The 20,032-nt window shown below is 30.8% G+C and overlaps 1 protein-coding gene across 1 annotated transcript; it reads right to left on the bottom strand.

Moving 5' to 3' along the window:
• Positions 1 to 4,786: 4,786 nt before the first annotated feature.
• Positions 4,787 to 7,267, bottom strand: LOC121253945 (uncharacterized protein At4g00950). The gene is made up of 2 exons (XM_041153874.1): positions 6,460 to 7,267; positions 4,787 to 4,976 (listed from the first exon to the last, which is right to left on the bottom strand). Exons 1-2 carry the CDS (start codon positions 7,072 to 7,074, stop codon positions 4,923 to 4,925), a joined length of 669 nt encoding a protein of 222 aa, XP_041009808.1. The 5' UTR covers positions 7,075 to 7,267; the 3' UTR covers positions 4,787 to 4,922.
• Between the last annotated feature and the right edge of the window lie 12,765 nt (positions 7,268 to 20,032).

Below are 20,032 nucleotides of genomic sequence, written 5' to 3'. Positions count from 1 at the left end.
AGATCATGAATTTGGAGATAAACCCAACATATATGTTATTGTTAATTTAAACAACATTTAACACAAGTTCACCTATTGTATCTATTTTTTTAAAAAATTATAGAAAATATTTTTGCATGTAAAAAAATTATAGAAAATCCTTTTGCAGTGGCCTCATAGAAAGATTATGAATAATGATACACAATCATTTTTATAAGTTTTTAATAATGATGGTATTTTTATTAAATGATATTATTTTTATAATTTATTTTACTTTCGTATTTCATATTTATTATTTATTATTCTTATGCCTTAAATCATAACTGCATATATTAATGAGTAGTGCTAGGCTGCTGCCTAGTATTAACAGTTGGGCGTGCCGCCTAGCACAAATTCATCTTTTTATTTTTTTATTCACATTTTTATCATTTTTAAACATTTTTAAAAAATATAAAAAAAATAGCAATACACTAATAGTAACTTCTTTAACTATTAAGTAAAAAAAAAATTAAAATATAAGAGGTGTCAAAATTAGGTGTTAAAGTAGTGTTTCTCTATATTGAATGGAAAAAGTTTACTCATCATCATTACATCACAAATGATTTTTTATTTTTTTTCTTATTAATATGTTGTGTATGGATGATGAGTAGAATGATTCATTTAGTTTAGTAAAAATAAAACAAAAATAATAAAAAATGAAAAATGAAAAATGAAATATGTATGGTGTTTGGTATAAGAATGATGAGTAAAAGAGCATTAGAGACTGATAATTCGAAAAAGAGAAATGTCACTTATTATCCTCATATCACACACTAACATGTGATTTATCATTTTTAATTTTTTTATTTAAATACATATATTTATATATTAATATGTGTGTTTAAATAAAACAATAAAAATAAAAAATTATGTATTAATATACAGTGTAAGAGATGATAAATATTTTTTTTTTTCCCGAAAAATCTTGTTGCGTTTTGTGATTATGATTGGATACACATGATACAATGTTAACATTAATGTATATGTCGCGTACTTTAACCTGCATCGATCTGATTCCCAGGAATATGTTTTTGGACACTGTACGTTAAAGGGCTTAAAATATTTGACAGGCAAATTAATGCAAATTAATGTTTGTTGACTTTGAAGTTCTTTTGCTTCTACCCAAATTTGTGGATCAGCTTGCCTTCCATGCAGTTAGGAATTTTCATTTTTTTTTTTTTTTGATTACCTTATTCGACAACCTAAATTTGCAATAATAAAAAAATAGTAATACTTTGAATAATTATGAAATATATAAGTATTTTACAGTCGTTTTAAAAAAAATAAGATTTAATATTAAAAAATTAATTTTTTTTAATGTGAATTCTAAATTTATTTATTTTTTTTTAAAATGATTGTATTACGTTTACACACTAACAATTATAACTATCATTTCTCTAAAAATATTTAATCTACAAATAGATTTAATAAAAAAGAAAATATATAAATTAATGTGGTTTAATATAAGACATTAGACTATAAAATATTTTTGTTAATTTTAAAATAGATTTGACTTATCTCACTTGAATTTGTACATTTATTTTTACAATATTTATTTATAATTTTAGGATTTCTCGTTGACCTCGTTTGATTACACAAAAGTAATATAAGATGAGATGAAAAATTTATAAATAATATTAAGATAATTTGTGAATAACAGTGAGTTATGATTTTTATGAAATTTTGTAAAAGAATAGAGAAAAAATTGAATAAAAAAATATAAAATAAAAAAAGGGTTAAAATATAATATAATTTTAAAAAAACGTTCTACCCGGTCGTGTTGGTTTCCCCAAAAAATAGACTCCAATGGGCGGCTGCACCGTAGGAATTCCATTTAGCTAACTATAGGACCGCAACTTATAAAAACGTTTGGATAGTAAAAGTGTTTGAGAATGTTTATGAATAGTAATAAAAAAAATAATAATAAAATATTAAATAATAATAAAAAGTAGTTAAAAAGTAATGAAAAATAATAGTAAAATAGATAAAAGATAATAATAAAATAAAAAATAATAGTCAAATATTTGTGAATACTTGAGTTATTTTAATTCTGAAATTCACGATTATCAATGATGTAGCCCTGAAGATCGATGAGAACAGAGGTGAGATTGGGGTGATTATCAGAGATAATTGTGGAAAAGTATTAGTTACTTTGTGCTGTCTAAAGCTAAATGTTTCAAATCCTATTATGGCAGAAATCTATATCCTTTGGAGGGCTATAAAGTTGTGTAATGAATTAAATTTTATAAGGGTGCAGTTGGAAGGGAATGCCTTAACTGTGATTAAGCTGTCAATAAGGCTGAAGCCTCGTGGATGTGGCATGGCCAAATGATAGAAAAATTGAAGGTGGTTTTGACTAAGAGAAGACATTGGAGAGTTGGGTACGTGAATAGGATATGTAATAGTGTGGCATATATTCTTGCTAAAAATGCTTTACATGTAAATGAAGAGATAGTATGGATGGAGGACTATCCTCAAGAGATTAAGAAACTTGTGAAAATTGATAAACTTTATAATTCTGTTGATTCATCAATATAATACACAGATTGTTCTTTTCAAAAAAAAAAAAAAAAATGCTGAAATTCACGAGAAGTGAATCGTGGCAGTTGCCGTTGCTGTACCCTGTGGGCTCCGACCATCCAAATCAAACTCCCAATTCTCAATAAAATTAACAAGAAAAAAAAATAGCCCATATAACCTTCTCCAACGAATTGATATCATTCCCCTTCGAAAGCAAAACTCATAAACCCGTTTCGAAACTTAACTTGAGAAGCTCAAATTTACAAGGTGAAGCTAAAACTAAGCTCCCAGAAAAATTATCCAGAAATGACAAGTAAAACTCAGAAGAAAGAAGAAAAATCCAGAAATAAATGCGTTCGAATGCAAAAGATTATGATGAGAGAGAGTGAGAGAGAAGGACCTTTGGAGAAGAGGACGGTGTGGTCGTACTCAAAGCAAAGGCAGCCTTGATAGTTGCAGAAGCGCTTGCAGACGATGTTGCCTGTTGTGTCCTTGCGCCGCCTCTCTGGATGTCTTCCTATGAGCGTCTCTGTCTTTGCCTAGCACTTGCACTCCGTGTTCTAGTCGAAAAACCATGTCCTCAAAATTACTACCACTGCTATTCCTGGTAGCACCACCACCTCTAGAACGATGAGGCGAAGAAGAAGAACTCATCTAAACTATCACCCGGTCTTCCTTCTTCTCTTGAGAGAGAAAGAAACGGTACGAGTCTGATAGAGAAATAGCTCTCCAACCGTTCGTCGTATTGTCCCAATTGCCCAATTCTTCAACTTTTATAAAGGTTTTTTCTGTTCATCTCTCCTTCTACCGACTCAATAAAGACGGTTATCTATTGAGGTGGTCTCCTGCGGTTACCATTTATTTATAAAAGTTTTTTCGTGTTCACGACGGCGTGGTCTCCTACGGCGATGGCTTTGCTCGGCAGGCTGGAACTTTCGACGCCGTTGTGCAGCAGTTCTAGAATTTTCGAGGGGCTTGGTTTTATCGGACTGAATCCTTGAATGAGGAATGCAATTGTTGATCAGGAGTCTTGATTTTATCGAATGTAATGCATCTTACTATATTTTGTATAGAATTGCTGACGTGGTGTCATTTTATTGGGGGCTGTTAAAGCCCTAGAAACAGCGGACTCATGTTCTCAAAGGGTTATGCATAATTTTTTAATATTATTTTTATTTTAAAATTTGAAAAAATTAAATTATTTTTTGTATCTTGTTTAAAAATTTAAAAAAGTTATAATAATTAGATAATGATTAGATAAAAAAATTTAAAATTTAAAATTAAAAAATATTTATATTTAAATAGTATTTAAACGTTGAGATCATGAAATAATTAAAATGATTTAAAAAATTTGAAAAACCAAAACCAGACCTTAAAATATATATGAAAGTAAGACTTTAAAGGTACGTAGTCGGGAGATGCATGGCATATAAGTTTTTGTTTACAATATGTGCAGTGATCTTATCCATCACTCAATAGTTGAAAGGTACGTAGCTGTGTGGTGCATTCAAGTAATTGGAGGAGCAAATTAAAGAGATTCTAGAGAACGTGCCAGATCGATCATGTGGAGCTGAGGCTGCAGGCTAGGCTTTGTTAATTTCATAGCCAATAATTACAAGAAGATCAAGATCATGATCGGAGAGATGACAGAGAGGTACCGAAAGCAAAGGAAACGTATGTACATGGTTTATATAGTAAAGGGGTGATGCCTAATCAATCGACGTTTGTCAAGAATTATTATGCTATTTACAGCCACATATCAAGGAAAACTACGTACGTACATTGCTAGCTATAGTAATTTGCAATTGAAATCAACCGAACTTTTCCACTAGTCAAACCCTATATATTTAGTATCTACTATAAGGGGTTGCACTAGATTTTAGTTTCGATCCACATCTCCAAGGAAGCCTATTGGTATATTATATATAGGAGCAAGTTTATAAAAATAAAATAAAATAATATTTATAGTCGTAGAGTACATAAGTATCGCTCAACTTCTTTAAAAAATATGAGTAAATACGAGACCTATAAGAAAAAATAATAATTTTTTAATAATAAATCTCATTCTTTTTCAAAGCGATTGAGCAGTGCTTGTATACTCTACAACTGTATATAACATTATTCTGAGTGCTAAATTTCATAAACACTTTTAGATCTACAATTCAGTAGAATTAAATATTAGCAATTGTTGTGCATATATAGTAATCTCTTGAGGGACCATCACATAAACATGAAGATCAGTATAACGTACACATGAAATAAAAATATTATTAGATTGTTTTTGAGCTATACATGATTTTAATTAAAGCACTATATATATATATATATATATATATATATATATATATATATATCAGGAGGCGGCCATCTTTTTTTAGACTTTCTTACCGACGTGATCTCCATGGGACCACTTGCTTGACGCTTTCATAAATACTTGCCTGCGGTTATGTATATACAATATATATAATTAGTATGATTAGATAACGGATCATACATGATCGATCAATGATTAGTACTGAAATTAATAAAAATAATAATTTATAATTAATTACAAACCAGTAATTAATGAATTCTCATGAATTGAAGAGTATTTAATTATTTTCTTTAAATTCTTTAATTTCCTGGCGGAGCCAACAGGGTTTTCAGGAAAATCTAGTACTTCAACGAATTAAAATTCAACGAATTAAAATGATCATGAAATTTGCAATAATTAATTGTTATAATTAAGATCGTGATCTGAGCTTGCATGTTCTACAAATATCAATATTTGCTATATATCGATTGGTAATTCGGTTAAAACAAAAATAAGTTCACAAACAATTACTCTATTAATTTTTGTCAAAAACTACTTTATTCTTTTGTAAACTTAATTCATGAATATTGCTGCCTACGTACATGTCCAATATCGACCGTTGATTTGGTTCCTTTTCCTATGCATGATCAAATTAATGTCAAAGTACATGAGTAGTACTACGTACTTATCTAGCTAATTAATACTGATAAAGGTATCCGTATATATATTTATGAATATTTTACCATGATGCAAGACCATATTGTTGGCATGAACTACTAAAATAATTGATCATTTAAGCGTGCTCCATTTTTTAATTTTTTTTAGGTGAATTGAGGGGAAGAGAAACAAATTATATAATGCAGAAAGAAAAATCTCCATAAAAGTGATAAACGATTATCCAAATGGTCATCTCAAACGGCAACAAGGCATAAAATCTTGAAGTTTGAGAGTTGTTAGGACATGATTTGGAGTATTTCATAATTCTGTAAATAATAGTGAAATAATTTGAGTTAAGATGTTTTTATTAGGTTTTGAAAAAAGAAAATAAATGAATAAATATATTATAAAGTTAAAAATATTTTTTTGGATATAATTAAGTTGTATGAATTTTTGTGTTTTGTTTTGAATTAAATTTGTAAAAGTTGTAATAATTAGGTAATAATTTGATAAAAAAAAAGTAAAAAATTAAAAATTAAAAAATGTTTTATATTTGAATAATGCTAGGGAATAAAATTGTGAGAAGTTTTGATAGTTTTTTTTATCTCATCTCTTTGCCTTAACGATCGGCAGGTTTGGGGGTGAGATGAGAATTTTGTGTTTTGTTAGTTTAAAATATTATGTTTTAATATTATTATTGTTTTGAAATTTGAAAAAGTTGAATTATTTATTATATTTTGTATGAGAATTTAAAAAATGTATAATGATGAGATGATATGAGCATTTTGTATTTTATCTTGTGTCTCAAACCACTACCCAAGATAGCTTAAGTTTGTTTGACGCCATATGAGTCCTAATTAATCATGCACAATGATTCATATATAGTTTAAGTTGAAACTAAAAAGAGAAATTAAGAAATAGATGAATATTGGAATTAATGGGCCGTTGAAACCTTTGATTTTTGTACTTACCAACAAATTTGAGCTTGTGTCTGCGAGACTCATGACGCTTCTTCTCCTCCTAACCCTTGTGATCTTCACCTTAGTAGTACTATCGTCACCACCACCATGATGAGCGTTAACTACCGAAGATGAAAAGCGAAAACTACCGTTGAGAGCCTCCTTATTGATCTTCCCGAAACTGCCCCATCTCATGGATCCAAAATGAACTCCTCCTCCCTTCTCCTTAGCCGGTACTGATCTCCTGCAGTGCAGATCCTCTACTGTGCTTGATCTGATCATGGAAAACCTGTGGCTGTGAGACACAGGCCGCCCCCCCAGTACGTACGGCCAGTCCAAGACCGTCGTTGGGGACGGCATGTTGGCGGATTTAATCTCGCTAATTAGTAATCTCGGAGGCAGTTCCAAGGTTCTTGCACTGATCTTTGGTTTGGAATCGGCGGCGCATGGCTTTGGCTTGCCTGGTGCTTCCTCCCACTGGAATGGAATCGAAGCTGTGACCGTTCGCGGCGGCGGTGTTAGCATTCCTGCAGGAGACGACTCGGCTAGCTTGCTTGAAAGTGAGAGAAAAGAGAGCTTTGGTATGGAACTTGCTTCGCATGACTCTTCTGGCTCAGACGACCCCATCTCTCTCTCTCTCTCTCTCTCTCAGGGTTTTCTTTGGTTAAGAACTCCGAAACCCAATTCTCAATGTAGAAAAACATGCGTACCCAACTTGATTTTTGGGTCACTTTGTGAGTATAAGGTGTACGACTTTTTATAGATAGACAACTAGGATAGTGAGTTTTAGAGAGAGAGAGAGAGAGAGCGCGGGGGGCAGGTGAGGTGGTGAATGCGAATTGTGAGGGTTACAGCAACGCCCCTGGCGCTTCTTATTCACCAGAATTAATTGCCGTTATTTTTCCTTCCATGGCATGTCTTTTTGACGAGTACCCTAGGTCCTGTTTTGTTTTATTGCTGGATAACGACCAGCAACGGTCATTTGTCTGCTCGTTCTTTTGAAAAGTCATAGCAGAGACTCGAGAGATCAGTCATGCGCATGTAAGCAGTACCGTCCGCGGCCTCTTTCTTGACTGACTGCCAATTTAGAAGAAAATTGTTGGATTGATATACGGATTTCGTAAAGATACATATAATTCAAAACGAAATAATTTGATATGAATTGGTCAGATTTATTTTATATTATAACTAATTTTATAATTTAACGTATTATATATATATATATATATATATCAATTCACGTAAATTTATAAAATTTAATATTTCTATCTAGAGATATACGATTGCATTGTAACGCTTCTTTGGACACGTTTATATATATATGTGTCTTTAATTTACACCCTTTCTATGATGCTTTCAATTAACTTGATATATATATATATAGATTGTCCATAAAAATATAAATATGCACTATAAGAAAATTATTGATTTATGATCAGTTATTTTTAACAAAAATAATTATTTTTTATTAAAATAAATTTATTTTTATTATAAATAATCAGATAATCTGTCGCGAATCCTTATTTTTGTTAAATAAAACGGAAGTAATGCATCTATATCACGAGGAGAAGAGAATAATGGGCATCATGCAAATTATAAAGGTGATTAGGTAAATGTATGGTCATGCTATTTATGGGGAGGTGATGAACTCATGCATGCCAATAATTGCCAAGTACTAACTAGTACATCTTGTCTACAAGCAATAATTAATATAGGTTTAATCCTCTAGCTAGCTAGCTTGCTGTTGGATCAATTTATAATTAGCTTTTGCAAATTTCTGTGTCTAAGCTAGCTAGAAGCCTATATATATATATATATATGCCGGCTATTGCAAGAGTTTAATTATAAGATGCATGTACATATATATAATAAAATAAGTTGGGAGCTTTGTTTCCACCAAAAGTAGAAAGAGTTTAGTTTGTCTTTGTGTTTGGATTATGGACAAAGACGAAAGTGATAGAAGTAGTATTGGGAAATCATATATAATTACAAAAATTTTTTATTGTAGCCTACTGTATGCTACAGCCGCAGCACACTATATATTGAATTTAAAAAAAAAAAAAATCTCACATAAAATGTGCAGAGAGTGCAGCTAATAAGCAGAATATCTGTTTATGCATGCATATATCATGGCATGATCAGGTAAAGTCGTGTTGACCGATCCGTAGAAAGCCGGAGAATATTATTGTGTTTATCGACCTCATCATCTAAATTAAACAGCAAAAACTGTCTAAAGTACTACTCCAACAAAACACGTCGTACCAAAAACATGAATTAATATTCGATGATCCTATCGATCGTTAGATTTTTTATGCATGGGTTGTTAATTAATTAGTTGTATATTAATTATTTAGTGTATTTGACTCTCTCTCTCTCTCTCTCTCTATATATATATATATATATATTATATATATATATCTTATATATTTGTATAATTTGATACCATGCACAGTCATTTTCTTGTTCTGTTTTTTCTTTCTTTTTTTAGTTCTTAATTAGGCCTCGTTTCTTTTTAAAAAATTTCTCAACTCATTTTATCTCATCATTATAATTTTTTCAATTTTTTATATAAAATAAAATAAATAATTCAATTTTTTGAATTTCAAAATAAAAATAATATTAAAAAAATATATTCTAATAATATTTTATTCAACTTTCAATTTTTATCTCAACTTATTTCATTTTATCTTATCTCATCTATACAAACAAAGGAGGTAAGACACGTCATGACTAATACAATGAAAAGAATAGTGTTTCCCTAACTCAAAGGGTATTTGGGTCCCAAAGAAACCCACCTCGAAAAATAAAAGTCATTTCACTTTCTAGGTTCTTTTTCATTTTTAAATTTAAAATGTAAAAAATTAAATCAGCGATACAAAGAGAAAGCGGTAGAGTGCCGTATAGAAGAATTTCATTACGTGACTGTAAAGTTGATCAATTGGAGAGGTGATAAATAAAAAATAAAGAGGCAATGAATTAAAGGTTCGGGGTCATGTTCTTTGATTGAGCCAAAAGCGACGGCTTGCATTGATCAAATAAGAGATCATTAATAGGCCACAAAAGTCCTAAAGACATTGTGATATTTTGTTTCGGACTTTTTGTACGAGAACTTCACATCCACTACCGGTTGTGTTTGGAGATAAGTTGAGTTGAGTTAAATTCTCTATGAATATAATGAGTTGAGATTGTAGAATAAGTTTTTTGGAGCTTATCTAAGATGAGTTTATATGTATTTAGATGTTAAGATGAGTTTATATGTATTTATGAGAAGTTGAAAAATGTTTTGAATCTTACATATAAAGAGATTTTGAATTGAGATAAGTTTAGTGATTTGAGAATTATGTGTTTAATAGAAAAGATTTAAATATGAACCAAACTTAACTGATCTGAGTGTAGTCAAAAAACCAAACGAGTCTTAATGTTCACATTAAGAGTGTAGAAATATAGTGAGATATATAGCAAGAGATGAAAACTCTCAATTTTTGGCTTGCTAGTTAACTAATGAAAATCGGTGACAATATAGGGTAGAGTGCTCATGTGCAAACGAGAATGGGGTGGGGTGTGACGCATTTTGAAGCCGAGGCTGCAAAATCTACTAGTACTGTGGATGTGGTTGACGGAGTCAAGGAATCATGTGGCGCTGTGTACTGGTGCTAATGTTTCTAGTATTTGTATTTATTTTTATAATATCTTTTTAAAGTTCTATTAAATCCTTACGAATATAATCCTCAAAATATGCATGGATCCATATAATATATATAATCCATTTATGATGAAAAACTTATGTATGAATTACTATAAATATTAAGATTTTCAATTTAACTTTTATAAATCCATTTATATATATATATAAGATGTTGGGTGTAAAGTAGTAAATATTGATTGATGAGAATAATTATTCATATATTTATACACACACTAGAGAACGGTCTCGGGGTGCACTTGACATAATGATTTAAATAAAAAAAAGTAAAAAACTCATCAGTAGATTATTTGTCTGGAAAAAGAAAATACAATATTAAAAAAAGACAAAAAATAAGATTAAAAAAATCTAAACTTTAGCAAAGTTTCTAACCTCGGGGCTATTAAGGGCATTTTGGTAAAATATGATCATTCACTAAATTCTATAAGGGAGCTACACATCAAATTGTCAAGAGTCTTAAAGACCTTTTGGTAAAACAGGATCTTTCATTAAATTCTACGAAGAAGCTACATGTTCAATTGTCAAGAGTTTTAAGAGCCTTTTGATAAAACAAAACTTAACTGACTTAACGGAAAAACAAGAAAAATTAATGGAAAAACAAGAAAAGTTACTATTTACAGTTAGATAACTACTTATTATAATAGAGTATATAATATACATATATATATATATATATAGTTCACCTAATTAACTTAAAGATATAATCTTAAAATCTAGTAACTATTATTCATACGAAGTTTAATAAATATATTAGATTTTCGTGAAGTTTATTTTTTTAAGAATATAATAAATTAATAAAAAAATCATAAGAAAACTTGAGTTCCTTTTAAAGAAATAAATGAATGATCTAGTTGTGAATATAAAATATATCTTGGTTTATTGCCTCAACTCAATTGTACATATTCAAATAAAAAAATATACAAACAAAATTGAACAATCAAGGCTTGTTTAGATTCTGAGATAAGATGAGATAGTTTTAAATAAAAGATGAAAGTTGAAAAAAATATTGTTAAAATATTATTTGTTAATATTATTATTATTTTAAGATTAAAAAAATTGAATTAAGATTTAAAAAAATTATAATAATAAAATAAAATAATATGAGAAAATATTTTTTGAATCCAAATAATGTCTCAATATTCGACTCGACTGCAATAGCACTCTGTCCTTCTATATATCTTGCTAAAGGTAATTAACTTCCACTACTAACCCTATGCTTATATTTCTGTAGGTTCTTAAAAAAAATCTGGTTCTTTGAACTGGACACAGAGATGTTTTTCAATCACTTCTCGTAGATCTTAATTGCTAGAATCCAACACAATCACCTCTGAATTGAGACATCGTTTGAAAATAGGAACACACGCTGAATTGCGTATATGCTAAGCATTTAAAGTACTGATTAGGACCAGCACTAGAAATGCAGATGTTAAGCATTCAAAGAGATGCAAGCTGGAGCCTCTACTTCCATTGTCACCTCCTAAATGCTTTCCACTCCTTTTGTTTTCAGATCATTTATTTCTTCAGTAGAATAATGCATCAAAATTGCAATCCATATCCCTTTATCATTTTTAAAATTTTATTCATCTTTTTCAAAACTTTCTTACATTCTATTTCATATCCTTTTTCTATTCTAATAAAATTATATTTCTCTATTATTTCTTTTATTATTTTTTTTCTCTCACTTCTATTTCCAAACTTAACTATTAACTCATGTCTTTTTTCTTATATTTTCAACTATCACCTTCACCCTAATTTTAGAAAAATAAATCCCATTTTTTTCCAAGTACAATAATAGTTTGTTATTATTAAGTATTAAAAATAATAATTTTTTTAATTCCAACGTAATAGTATTAGCGATGGATAAATAAAAATGAACATTCTGGTTTTATCCAAGATGTAACGATAATTTTTTTTGTCTTTTATGTAACGGTAGCACGTCTTCTCCGACTTCCAAAGGTAATGTTTTTTATTTTTTGTCCAATGGTGACAAATAATAATATTTTTATTCTTTATATAACGGTAATATTTTTTATCCTATATATACCGATAATATTTTTGAAATTTTTTCTATGTCCCATATTTTTTTTCAAACGGTTTCCTTTTTGTGTATAAATAATAGGACTTCCATTGCTTTCATTCACATCTTTAGAAACCTAAATCTTATTTCATCTTCAGAGTAATTTCATTCCGGCTTCATTTTCCACTGATTCTAAAATGCACGTTCATTCTTTTGTAAGTTGCTTCTAAACTTATCTTCTGAAGATGAGTTGAAGGTTGTTCTTAATGATGATGATGGATCAACATCGACTCATCGTCGCAATAGCCAATGTCGTAAGTATCTATATTTGACGTGATCATATTGAAGGGCATGAAAGGCTATTTGGTGACTATTTTACAGAACTCCAGTATATCCCTCGAATCTATTTTAAAGGAGATTTCGTATGAGTTGTCCGTTATTTCTTCGCATTCAACATGAGGTAGAGGCTTATGAGCTCTACTTCATCCAAAGAAGTGATAATACTAGAAAACTCGGTCTATCTTCACTGCAAAAGATAACTGTTGCACTTAAAATACTTGCGTATGGAGTCACTGTTGATTTTATGGATGAATACATATGGGTTGGTGAAAGCACCGCAATGGAGAGCCTAAAAACATTTGTAACTGCAATCGTAAATGTATTTTCTAATGAATATTTGCAATCTCCAAATGCCACTGATATTGTTCGATTGCTCGTTGTTAGTAAACAACGTGGATTTCTAGGTATGCCAGGAAGTATTAATTGCATGATTAGAAGTGAAAAAATTGTTCTACTGCCTAAAAATGTATGTACTCCGGCCATTGTCGTGAACTAACTATTATACTAGCTAGAAGTGGTTGCTTATATGATCTTTGGATATGACATGCATTTTTTGGACTACCTAGTTCGCATAGCGATATCAATGTGCTATAGAGTTCTTTCATTTTCATTGAACTTGCCCTAGGGCATGCTCTTCCAGTAAATTACTCAATCAATGACAATGACTACACTATAGACTACTACCTTGCTGATAATATTTATTCAAAGTGGTCAACATTTGTGAAGATCATTCCATTCCCACAAGGGAATAAGAAGAAGAATTTTGCAGCAGCATAGGAATCAACAGGAAAGAATATAAAATGTGCTTTTGGGATCCTTCAACAACGTTTTGCAATCATTCATGAACTTGCTCGAATGTTCAAGATAAGGGATTTAACCAATATAATGAAAACATGTGTTGTTCTACATAACATGATCAACGAAGACGAGCGTGATGATAGTTAGGGTCCCGAGTTTGAGTACGATCAAGTTGATGATGATCTTCCTTAACTATTGCGCAATCCTACAACCGAACTTATGGAGTTCATTCAACGTCATAATAAAATTAGAGACACTTCGGCATATCATCAGTTCCAATTAGACCTAATTGAGCATTAATGGAAATTATATTCTCAAAAGTAGAGTCATTTCAATGTTTGGATAGTATTTGCTGTTATTAGTAGTATAATAGATATTCCTGTTTATTCGTCTTTCATTCCCTAAGAAATGTTCTCTTGAAGAACATGCCAAGCAAATCTGGATTGTCTTCATTATCGGTAATAGTTTTAGCAGTTGTAATGTTTTGCTCATCACCTTTTATTCATGAACAAAATCATTGTAAAATAAAAATACTTCAACCTTCCAAGAAAAAAAAGTGTCAACAGTACCAAAGCATACCATACATAGTTATCGCATCAGTTATTCCACATAAGAACCAAAGCAAACAACATGAAAAAAGTGACTGATTAATGTTAACAAAATTATACAAATTCAATAATGTATCAAGAACAGATAAATTAGGAAAAAAAAACTATGTCACTATCGATAGCTGGAATTGCATCTCGCCAATATTTCATTTTGACGTTGCTGGAAATATGCTCGTTGTACTCCAGGCAAGGTGATCACATCCATCAGCATGATTTGCTCCTCTCTCTCCAAATGCTCACTCTCTACTCTCTCCTCCACTTGGACCTACTCAAATTCCAGTCTCTCAGACTCCAACCTTAGTTTCTCGTCCGTTTGTTGTATTTTATGTCCCTCCCTTTTCCGATTATATTGCATCTTTTCGACCTTTAGACAGAAAAAATTTCTCTTGAGCACGTGACTCCTCGAGAAGAGTATACTTCAAGTTGCTCTGCTCAACTATTTCCTCTGCTGGCCTACCTTGGACCTTACACTTTGCTTTTTCAGCTTTCCTTCTGATTAGCCTCTCCAATTCAACGAAATCAATGTTGAGGACATTCTTCGCCTCGAGGTCAATTGCTGAATTTACAAATGCAGTTGAGTATGAGTTGAGGTCAGGACATCGTTGACCTTCATTTTTTACCTTTGTCTGTGCAATGCTAAATCTATTTCGGTTGGTATTTCAACAAGTGCGAACAATGCTTGAACTGAAAGGGGGAATTCTCCAACGATTGGTACATAATCTTCACTTTTTCAAACTTGCAAATAAAGAGAGAAAAAAAAATTAAAAAAATAAGGGTAAGAAAGATTTAAAATAAATAAATAACTAAGCAGCTAGAAAAAGTACTATGAACAAAATGATTGTACCTTGTCTTGCTTAGTCATGCCACTTTGACTCAATCCTTCAACTTGAGCTTGTTTTATACAAAATTTGTTAGTCATCTTTTGAATGGCTGACCACCGATGTATTAAAGAGCCAACACTCCGCTCAGTATTACTTGGTTTAAATTCATTGAAGTAATTCAAAATTTTATCCCAAAGATGGGAGTGTTTTTGGTCCATCCCTTGGATGGCATCTAAGCTGGTATTCAGCCATGCCGAGACAAGTAACTTGCCTTGTTCTTGGGTGAAGTTCGCACCCCTTGTTGGTTTTTTAACGGGGAGATGCTGCATTTGGGGTGAGGGTGGAGAGTCGTCCAACAATAGACTAATGTAATTGTGGTTGATGGGAGGTTCCTGGCTGAGGAGAGTCATGAAATACATATGTCCCTAGTCTTGGGAATCCATCTCTAACAAAATGTACATACACAACAGTTGGTAGACATGTTAGAAACTCAAGAACAATAGACTAAAAATTTTGATTCACAGGCTCAGGAAAAGAGTGGTAACAAATAGCAAGTGTAGCACATTCTCAATGGCTGCATCAATCAGTTGCCACTAGTGATTGGCCATCCGGGTTAACTTTCCTTTGTTCCCACTAACTTTATCATCATCACAGCCGATGGGGATAGACAAGGACAAAGAACAAAATGAACAAACTAATCAACCGAACAGAACATAATCATATTCCAACCAAAAAACATATTTTCACACAATTTCATGTGCCACTCAAATAATCCAACCAATTAATCCAAATAATCCACAATGGCCAAATGACATTCCCGAATAGAAGAATAGGAAAAATGGCAAATTAATCCAACCAATAGAACTGAACAACATGGCTAACTCATAGCACAAAACCACATAAATTACATATAAATTAGAAAAAGAAATTTCAAGAGGAGGCTCAGAATGGTTTTATTATTATTATTATTATTATTATTATTATATCCGGCTCAAACATAACACAAGCTCGAATGGTTGCATCAAGGTTGCCTTTATGACCATCTGAGTTACCCTGCCATATCGAGCTCTCTCCATTCACAAAAATGGTGATTTTACACAACTATCATATTCAATCTTAACCATCATCACAGCCTAACCATCCACAGCCCCAACAACAACCTCATTGAAGTCAATAATTACAACTGTAAAAAACTAAGCAATGACAATGAGAATAAGCAAATAAGGAATCAAGAACAAGAACAAGAACCAGAAAGCCAATAACTGGTGAAGCCAACCAACATAGCAATCGCTCAGTATTACAAAGTGTCAGGTTGACCAAACAGAGAAGAAAGAAGCAAATATGAACAATATGGCAAGATCATATTGTTTCCTTATTTGATTGTTAACTTTGAATTTAGAAAAAGTTACCAAACAAGCACTAATTGAGTAGCAAAGTAGAAAACATAAATTTCAGAAAACACAAATCAAACAAGCAGTGAATCTGTTACAAATGCTCAGCTACAGTGAAACAAAGCAGAATGTCAGTTTCGTAGCACACTTAAATGGCAAAGGTAGATTGAGTAGCAGAACACATAAATTTCACAACACAAAAATTAAAAAGAACCAAAATTTGTATGGATTCATCACTAACAGTGAAACAAAGTTACTCTTGGGATAGAAACAGTGACAAAACTTATTCATAGAAAAAAAAGCAAGCAACAATAACATTTATCAAAACAGAAAACACTTTGATGTGAAAATCCAAGCACATTAGTATGTGAAAATGTTGATAGAATCAGACATGTAGAGCTAGATTGAATAAACCCAAGAAATTGAACAAAACATGAATTTCAGCAGCAGTTCCTCGAAAATGGCAAGGTCATTGATTTTAACTACTTCATCAGGATCTTAAATCATACATAGAGTGAAATGGCAAGCTAGAATGAATCAATTACACAACAATTAAAAAGAGAAATCAAACAACCAGTACAATGTCTAAGGGAAGGTAACTCGTAGTGAAACAAAGCGCATTAGAGTTGTATGAGAAATTTTTCATAGGAATCAACTGGCAACCTAGATTAATGACATAAATTTCACAAGACATAACCCAAAATGAAGCAATGAAATGGTATGTGTTGGTCAAAGACAATGAAACAAATCATTTGCTATGTCAAATTCTAGGCACACTTTCAATGGTTTTGCTAGATTGATTAGCAGAAGCATTTGCTTTAAAGTTGACTAAACAAATATTAAAGAAGCAGTGAATGTGTATGGGTTGCTCACCGACAGTGAAATAAAGTATAAGCATGTCAACAGAAAGACACAATGAAATGGAAAAGCTAGATTGAATAGCGTAAGGCATAAATTTTAGAAAACAAAAATTAAACAAGCACAAATGCTCAGTCCCACTGAAACAAAGTAGAATGTCAACTTCGTAGCATACTTAAATGGCAAAGGTAGATTGAATAGTAGAACACATCAATTTCACAAAACAGAAATAAAAAAGAACTAAAATCTATATGGATTCATCACTGACAGTGAACAAATGGCATGTCAAATTTGTAGCACACTGAAATGGCAAAACTAGATTGAATAGCATAAGATATCAATTTCAAAAAATACAAATCAAACAACAAAAATCTGGTCACTGATTATGCAAATTTTTTTCCAAAACCTACTCACAAATTGCCATCAGAAACCCTAGAGAAGCATACACAGAAACCAATCTATAATAGTGGGCTAGGGATATCGAGATCAACCTCAACATTCAACAATAGAGTTATAGAGACCCAAAATGGTATAGCAGAAACGAAATGGACAAGAAAGAACCAAAATTTGAATGAATTCATCATTGACAGTGAAACAAAGGGGCATGTAAAATTTGTAGTACATCGAAATGGCAAAAAGTTTTCAATAACAGAACACATCAATTTCACAAAACACAAATCAAAAGCCAAAATTTGGTCACTAATTATACAAATTTTTTTCCAAAACCTACGAGAAAAATGCCATGATAGAAACCCTAGAGAAGTATACATAGAAACCAATTTGTGATAGTGGGCTAGGGTTTTAGAGATCAACCTCAACATTCAACAATTACAGAGACCCAAAATGGTATAGCAGAAATGAACTGTAAGCACAAAATTTCACTTAGAGTTGACAGCATGAAGAAGAGACAGGGATTGCGTGTGTGAGTTTGTGAGAGATGAAACCAAAATCGTGAGTTTTTTCAACCTTCATGAGAGAAAATTTTACCTATTTCGTGAAAAATGACAAAGGGCTTGCCGTCGAAGGGGAGAGTGCGAGAGACAATCACTGTTCTTTCACGCAAGGGACATCGAAGCCGCGGTAGGAGAAGAGAGAGGGGTACTCCAAAATAATTAAAAATGAAAAAAGAGATGTACAATCGTTCCCCAATGGGGAAGCACTGTACATAGCGTAAAGTTAAACCTTGAAATATGAAATAAGATGAGAAGATGAAATGAGAGTTTCTCCCAAATAAATTGGCAAAATTTAGAGAATAAATGTGTATAAGAAGTCGGATGCCAATGCTCTAAGCAAAATGTTGCATCTTGAATCACAGAGGTTGAGAAGGTAAATTAATTGGTATGGAATCTATGGACCATTATTAATAATATTTGGGAAGAAAATCGCCGACCACACTCCAATGAATTAATATAAAAATTAAATTTCTACTAATTCATGATTAATGATGGAACACACACACATATATATATATATATATATTAATCAAATTACTATTAGCTTATTCTAATAGTTATTACTATTATAAATAAATAAATAAGGCTTAATGGAAGGAACAAACGAATGCAATAACGTGGCTGAAACCGAAAGAAGTGGGTGTATTTGAATGTTGAAGTGAGTTGAGTTGAGTTGAGTTGTGATGATAAAATATTATTAGAATATTATTTTTTAATATTATTATTATTTTAAAATTTGAAAAAGTTGAATTGTTTATTATATTTTATGTTAAAATTTAAAAAAATTATAATAATAAATTGAGATGAATTAAGGTGAATTTGATAACCAAACGAATTCTCGTGAAAGTGATTTTCTCCAGCTAGATCACAATTCAAAAATCCCTCAAAAGTCAAAACAGTCCGATCATCACCAAAACATAAATTAAATGGCACCTTTAATATAGGACAATGATAGGGGATTGAGAATCGTTGTACCGATAAGTGTAAATATATTATTATTATTATTATTATTATTATTATTATTATTATATTTTTTTAATAATTTTTTATATACTTTTTTTAAAAAAAAAATAGAAAATAAAAATTTATTAGTAGTAATTTTTTTAATCATTAAATTATTATTTTTTAAAAATAATCGATCTATTTTATCGATAGAAATCTTCAATTCAACTAACATTTTCCTTTTAATATAACTTATAGACAACAATGAAATGTTCAAAATCAGTTGATTAATTTGAGGGAACAAATCCCATCGTAGAATCTATGCCTTTAAAATGTTCCAATTATCTAGGCAAAAATGTATTCCACAAAATGTTCTTAAAAAAACAGCAATGCAACACAAATTATGGAACGAAGGATCGACAAAAATATAGACCTAGAGAAAGAGCTGAGCATTATGCGAGAAGCGATGATTGATGCAAAACGCTACACATTAGGGAAAGATAGATAGACGTATAGAAAACATGGGTGATAAGAAAGATAGAAACAATAAAAAGAAATTTTTGGTTTATAAGGAAATCTAACAAAAATAAACTTACAAATGAATATGATTTGATATATTACGTTAGATTATAAATGTCATTCTATTGTGAAGTATATTTGACGTTTTATATTGAAATAATATTATATACAGTTGTGAAGTGTACAAGTGTCGTGCAATCGTTTTGAAAAATAATGAGATTTACTATTTAAAAATTAATTTTTTTTATGTAGATCTCGTATTTATTTATTTATTTTAAAATAACTATACGGCGCTTATATACTTATAACTATAATTATCATTTTTTTTTATATTGAGTCATATTAATTTATAAATTTAATTTTTTTTTATGTCTCCGTTAACGTAGTACTTGTTTTAATGGATAGAGGACAAAGACATGTTTTGTTAAAATATACGAGAGATTTAACTGTTTATTTGTAGCCAGTTAATTTCAGCAAAATAATTATTTACAGTTAAAATGAGTCTGTTTTAATTATAAATAATCTTTTTGCTGCAATTAAATGATCACAAAAATCTATTTTTCTTATAGTGTATGACGGGTTTGACAACTCAGATCAGACAAAATTTTCAACTCAGTTTTCACAGTGAGATGAAAT

Source organism: Juglans microcarpa x Juglans regia, chromosome 3D (assembly GCF_004785595.1).
Source record: "Juglans microcarpa x Juglans regia isolate MS1-56 chromosome 3D, Jm3101_v1.0, whole genome shotgun sequence".
NCBI classification, from domain to species: domain Eukaryota; kingdom Viridiplantae; phylum Streptophyta; class Magnoliopsida; order Fagales; family Juglandaceae; genus Juglans; species Juglans microcarpa x Juglans regia.
The sequence above is the reverse complement of the archived record's forward strand: the minus strand, read 5'-3'. Positions and strand labels throughout refer to the sequence as shown.

Coding starts and splice junctions, on each gene's coding strand:
- LOC121253945 (XM_041153874.1), bottom strand. CDS start 7,074: ATGGGGTCGTCTGAGCCAGAAGAGTCATGCGAAGCAAGTTCCATACCA. Junction 4,977..6,459: donor ACACAAGCTCAAATTTGTTG/GTAAGTACAAAA, acceptor ACATAACCGCAG/GCAAGTATTTATGAAAGCGT.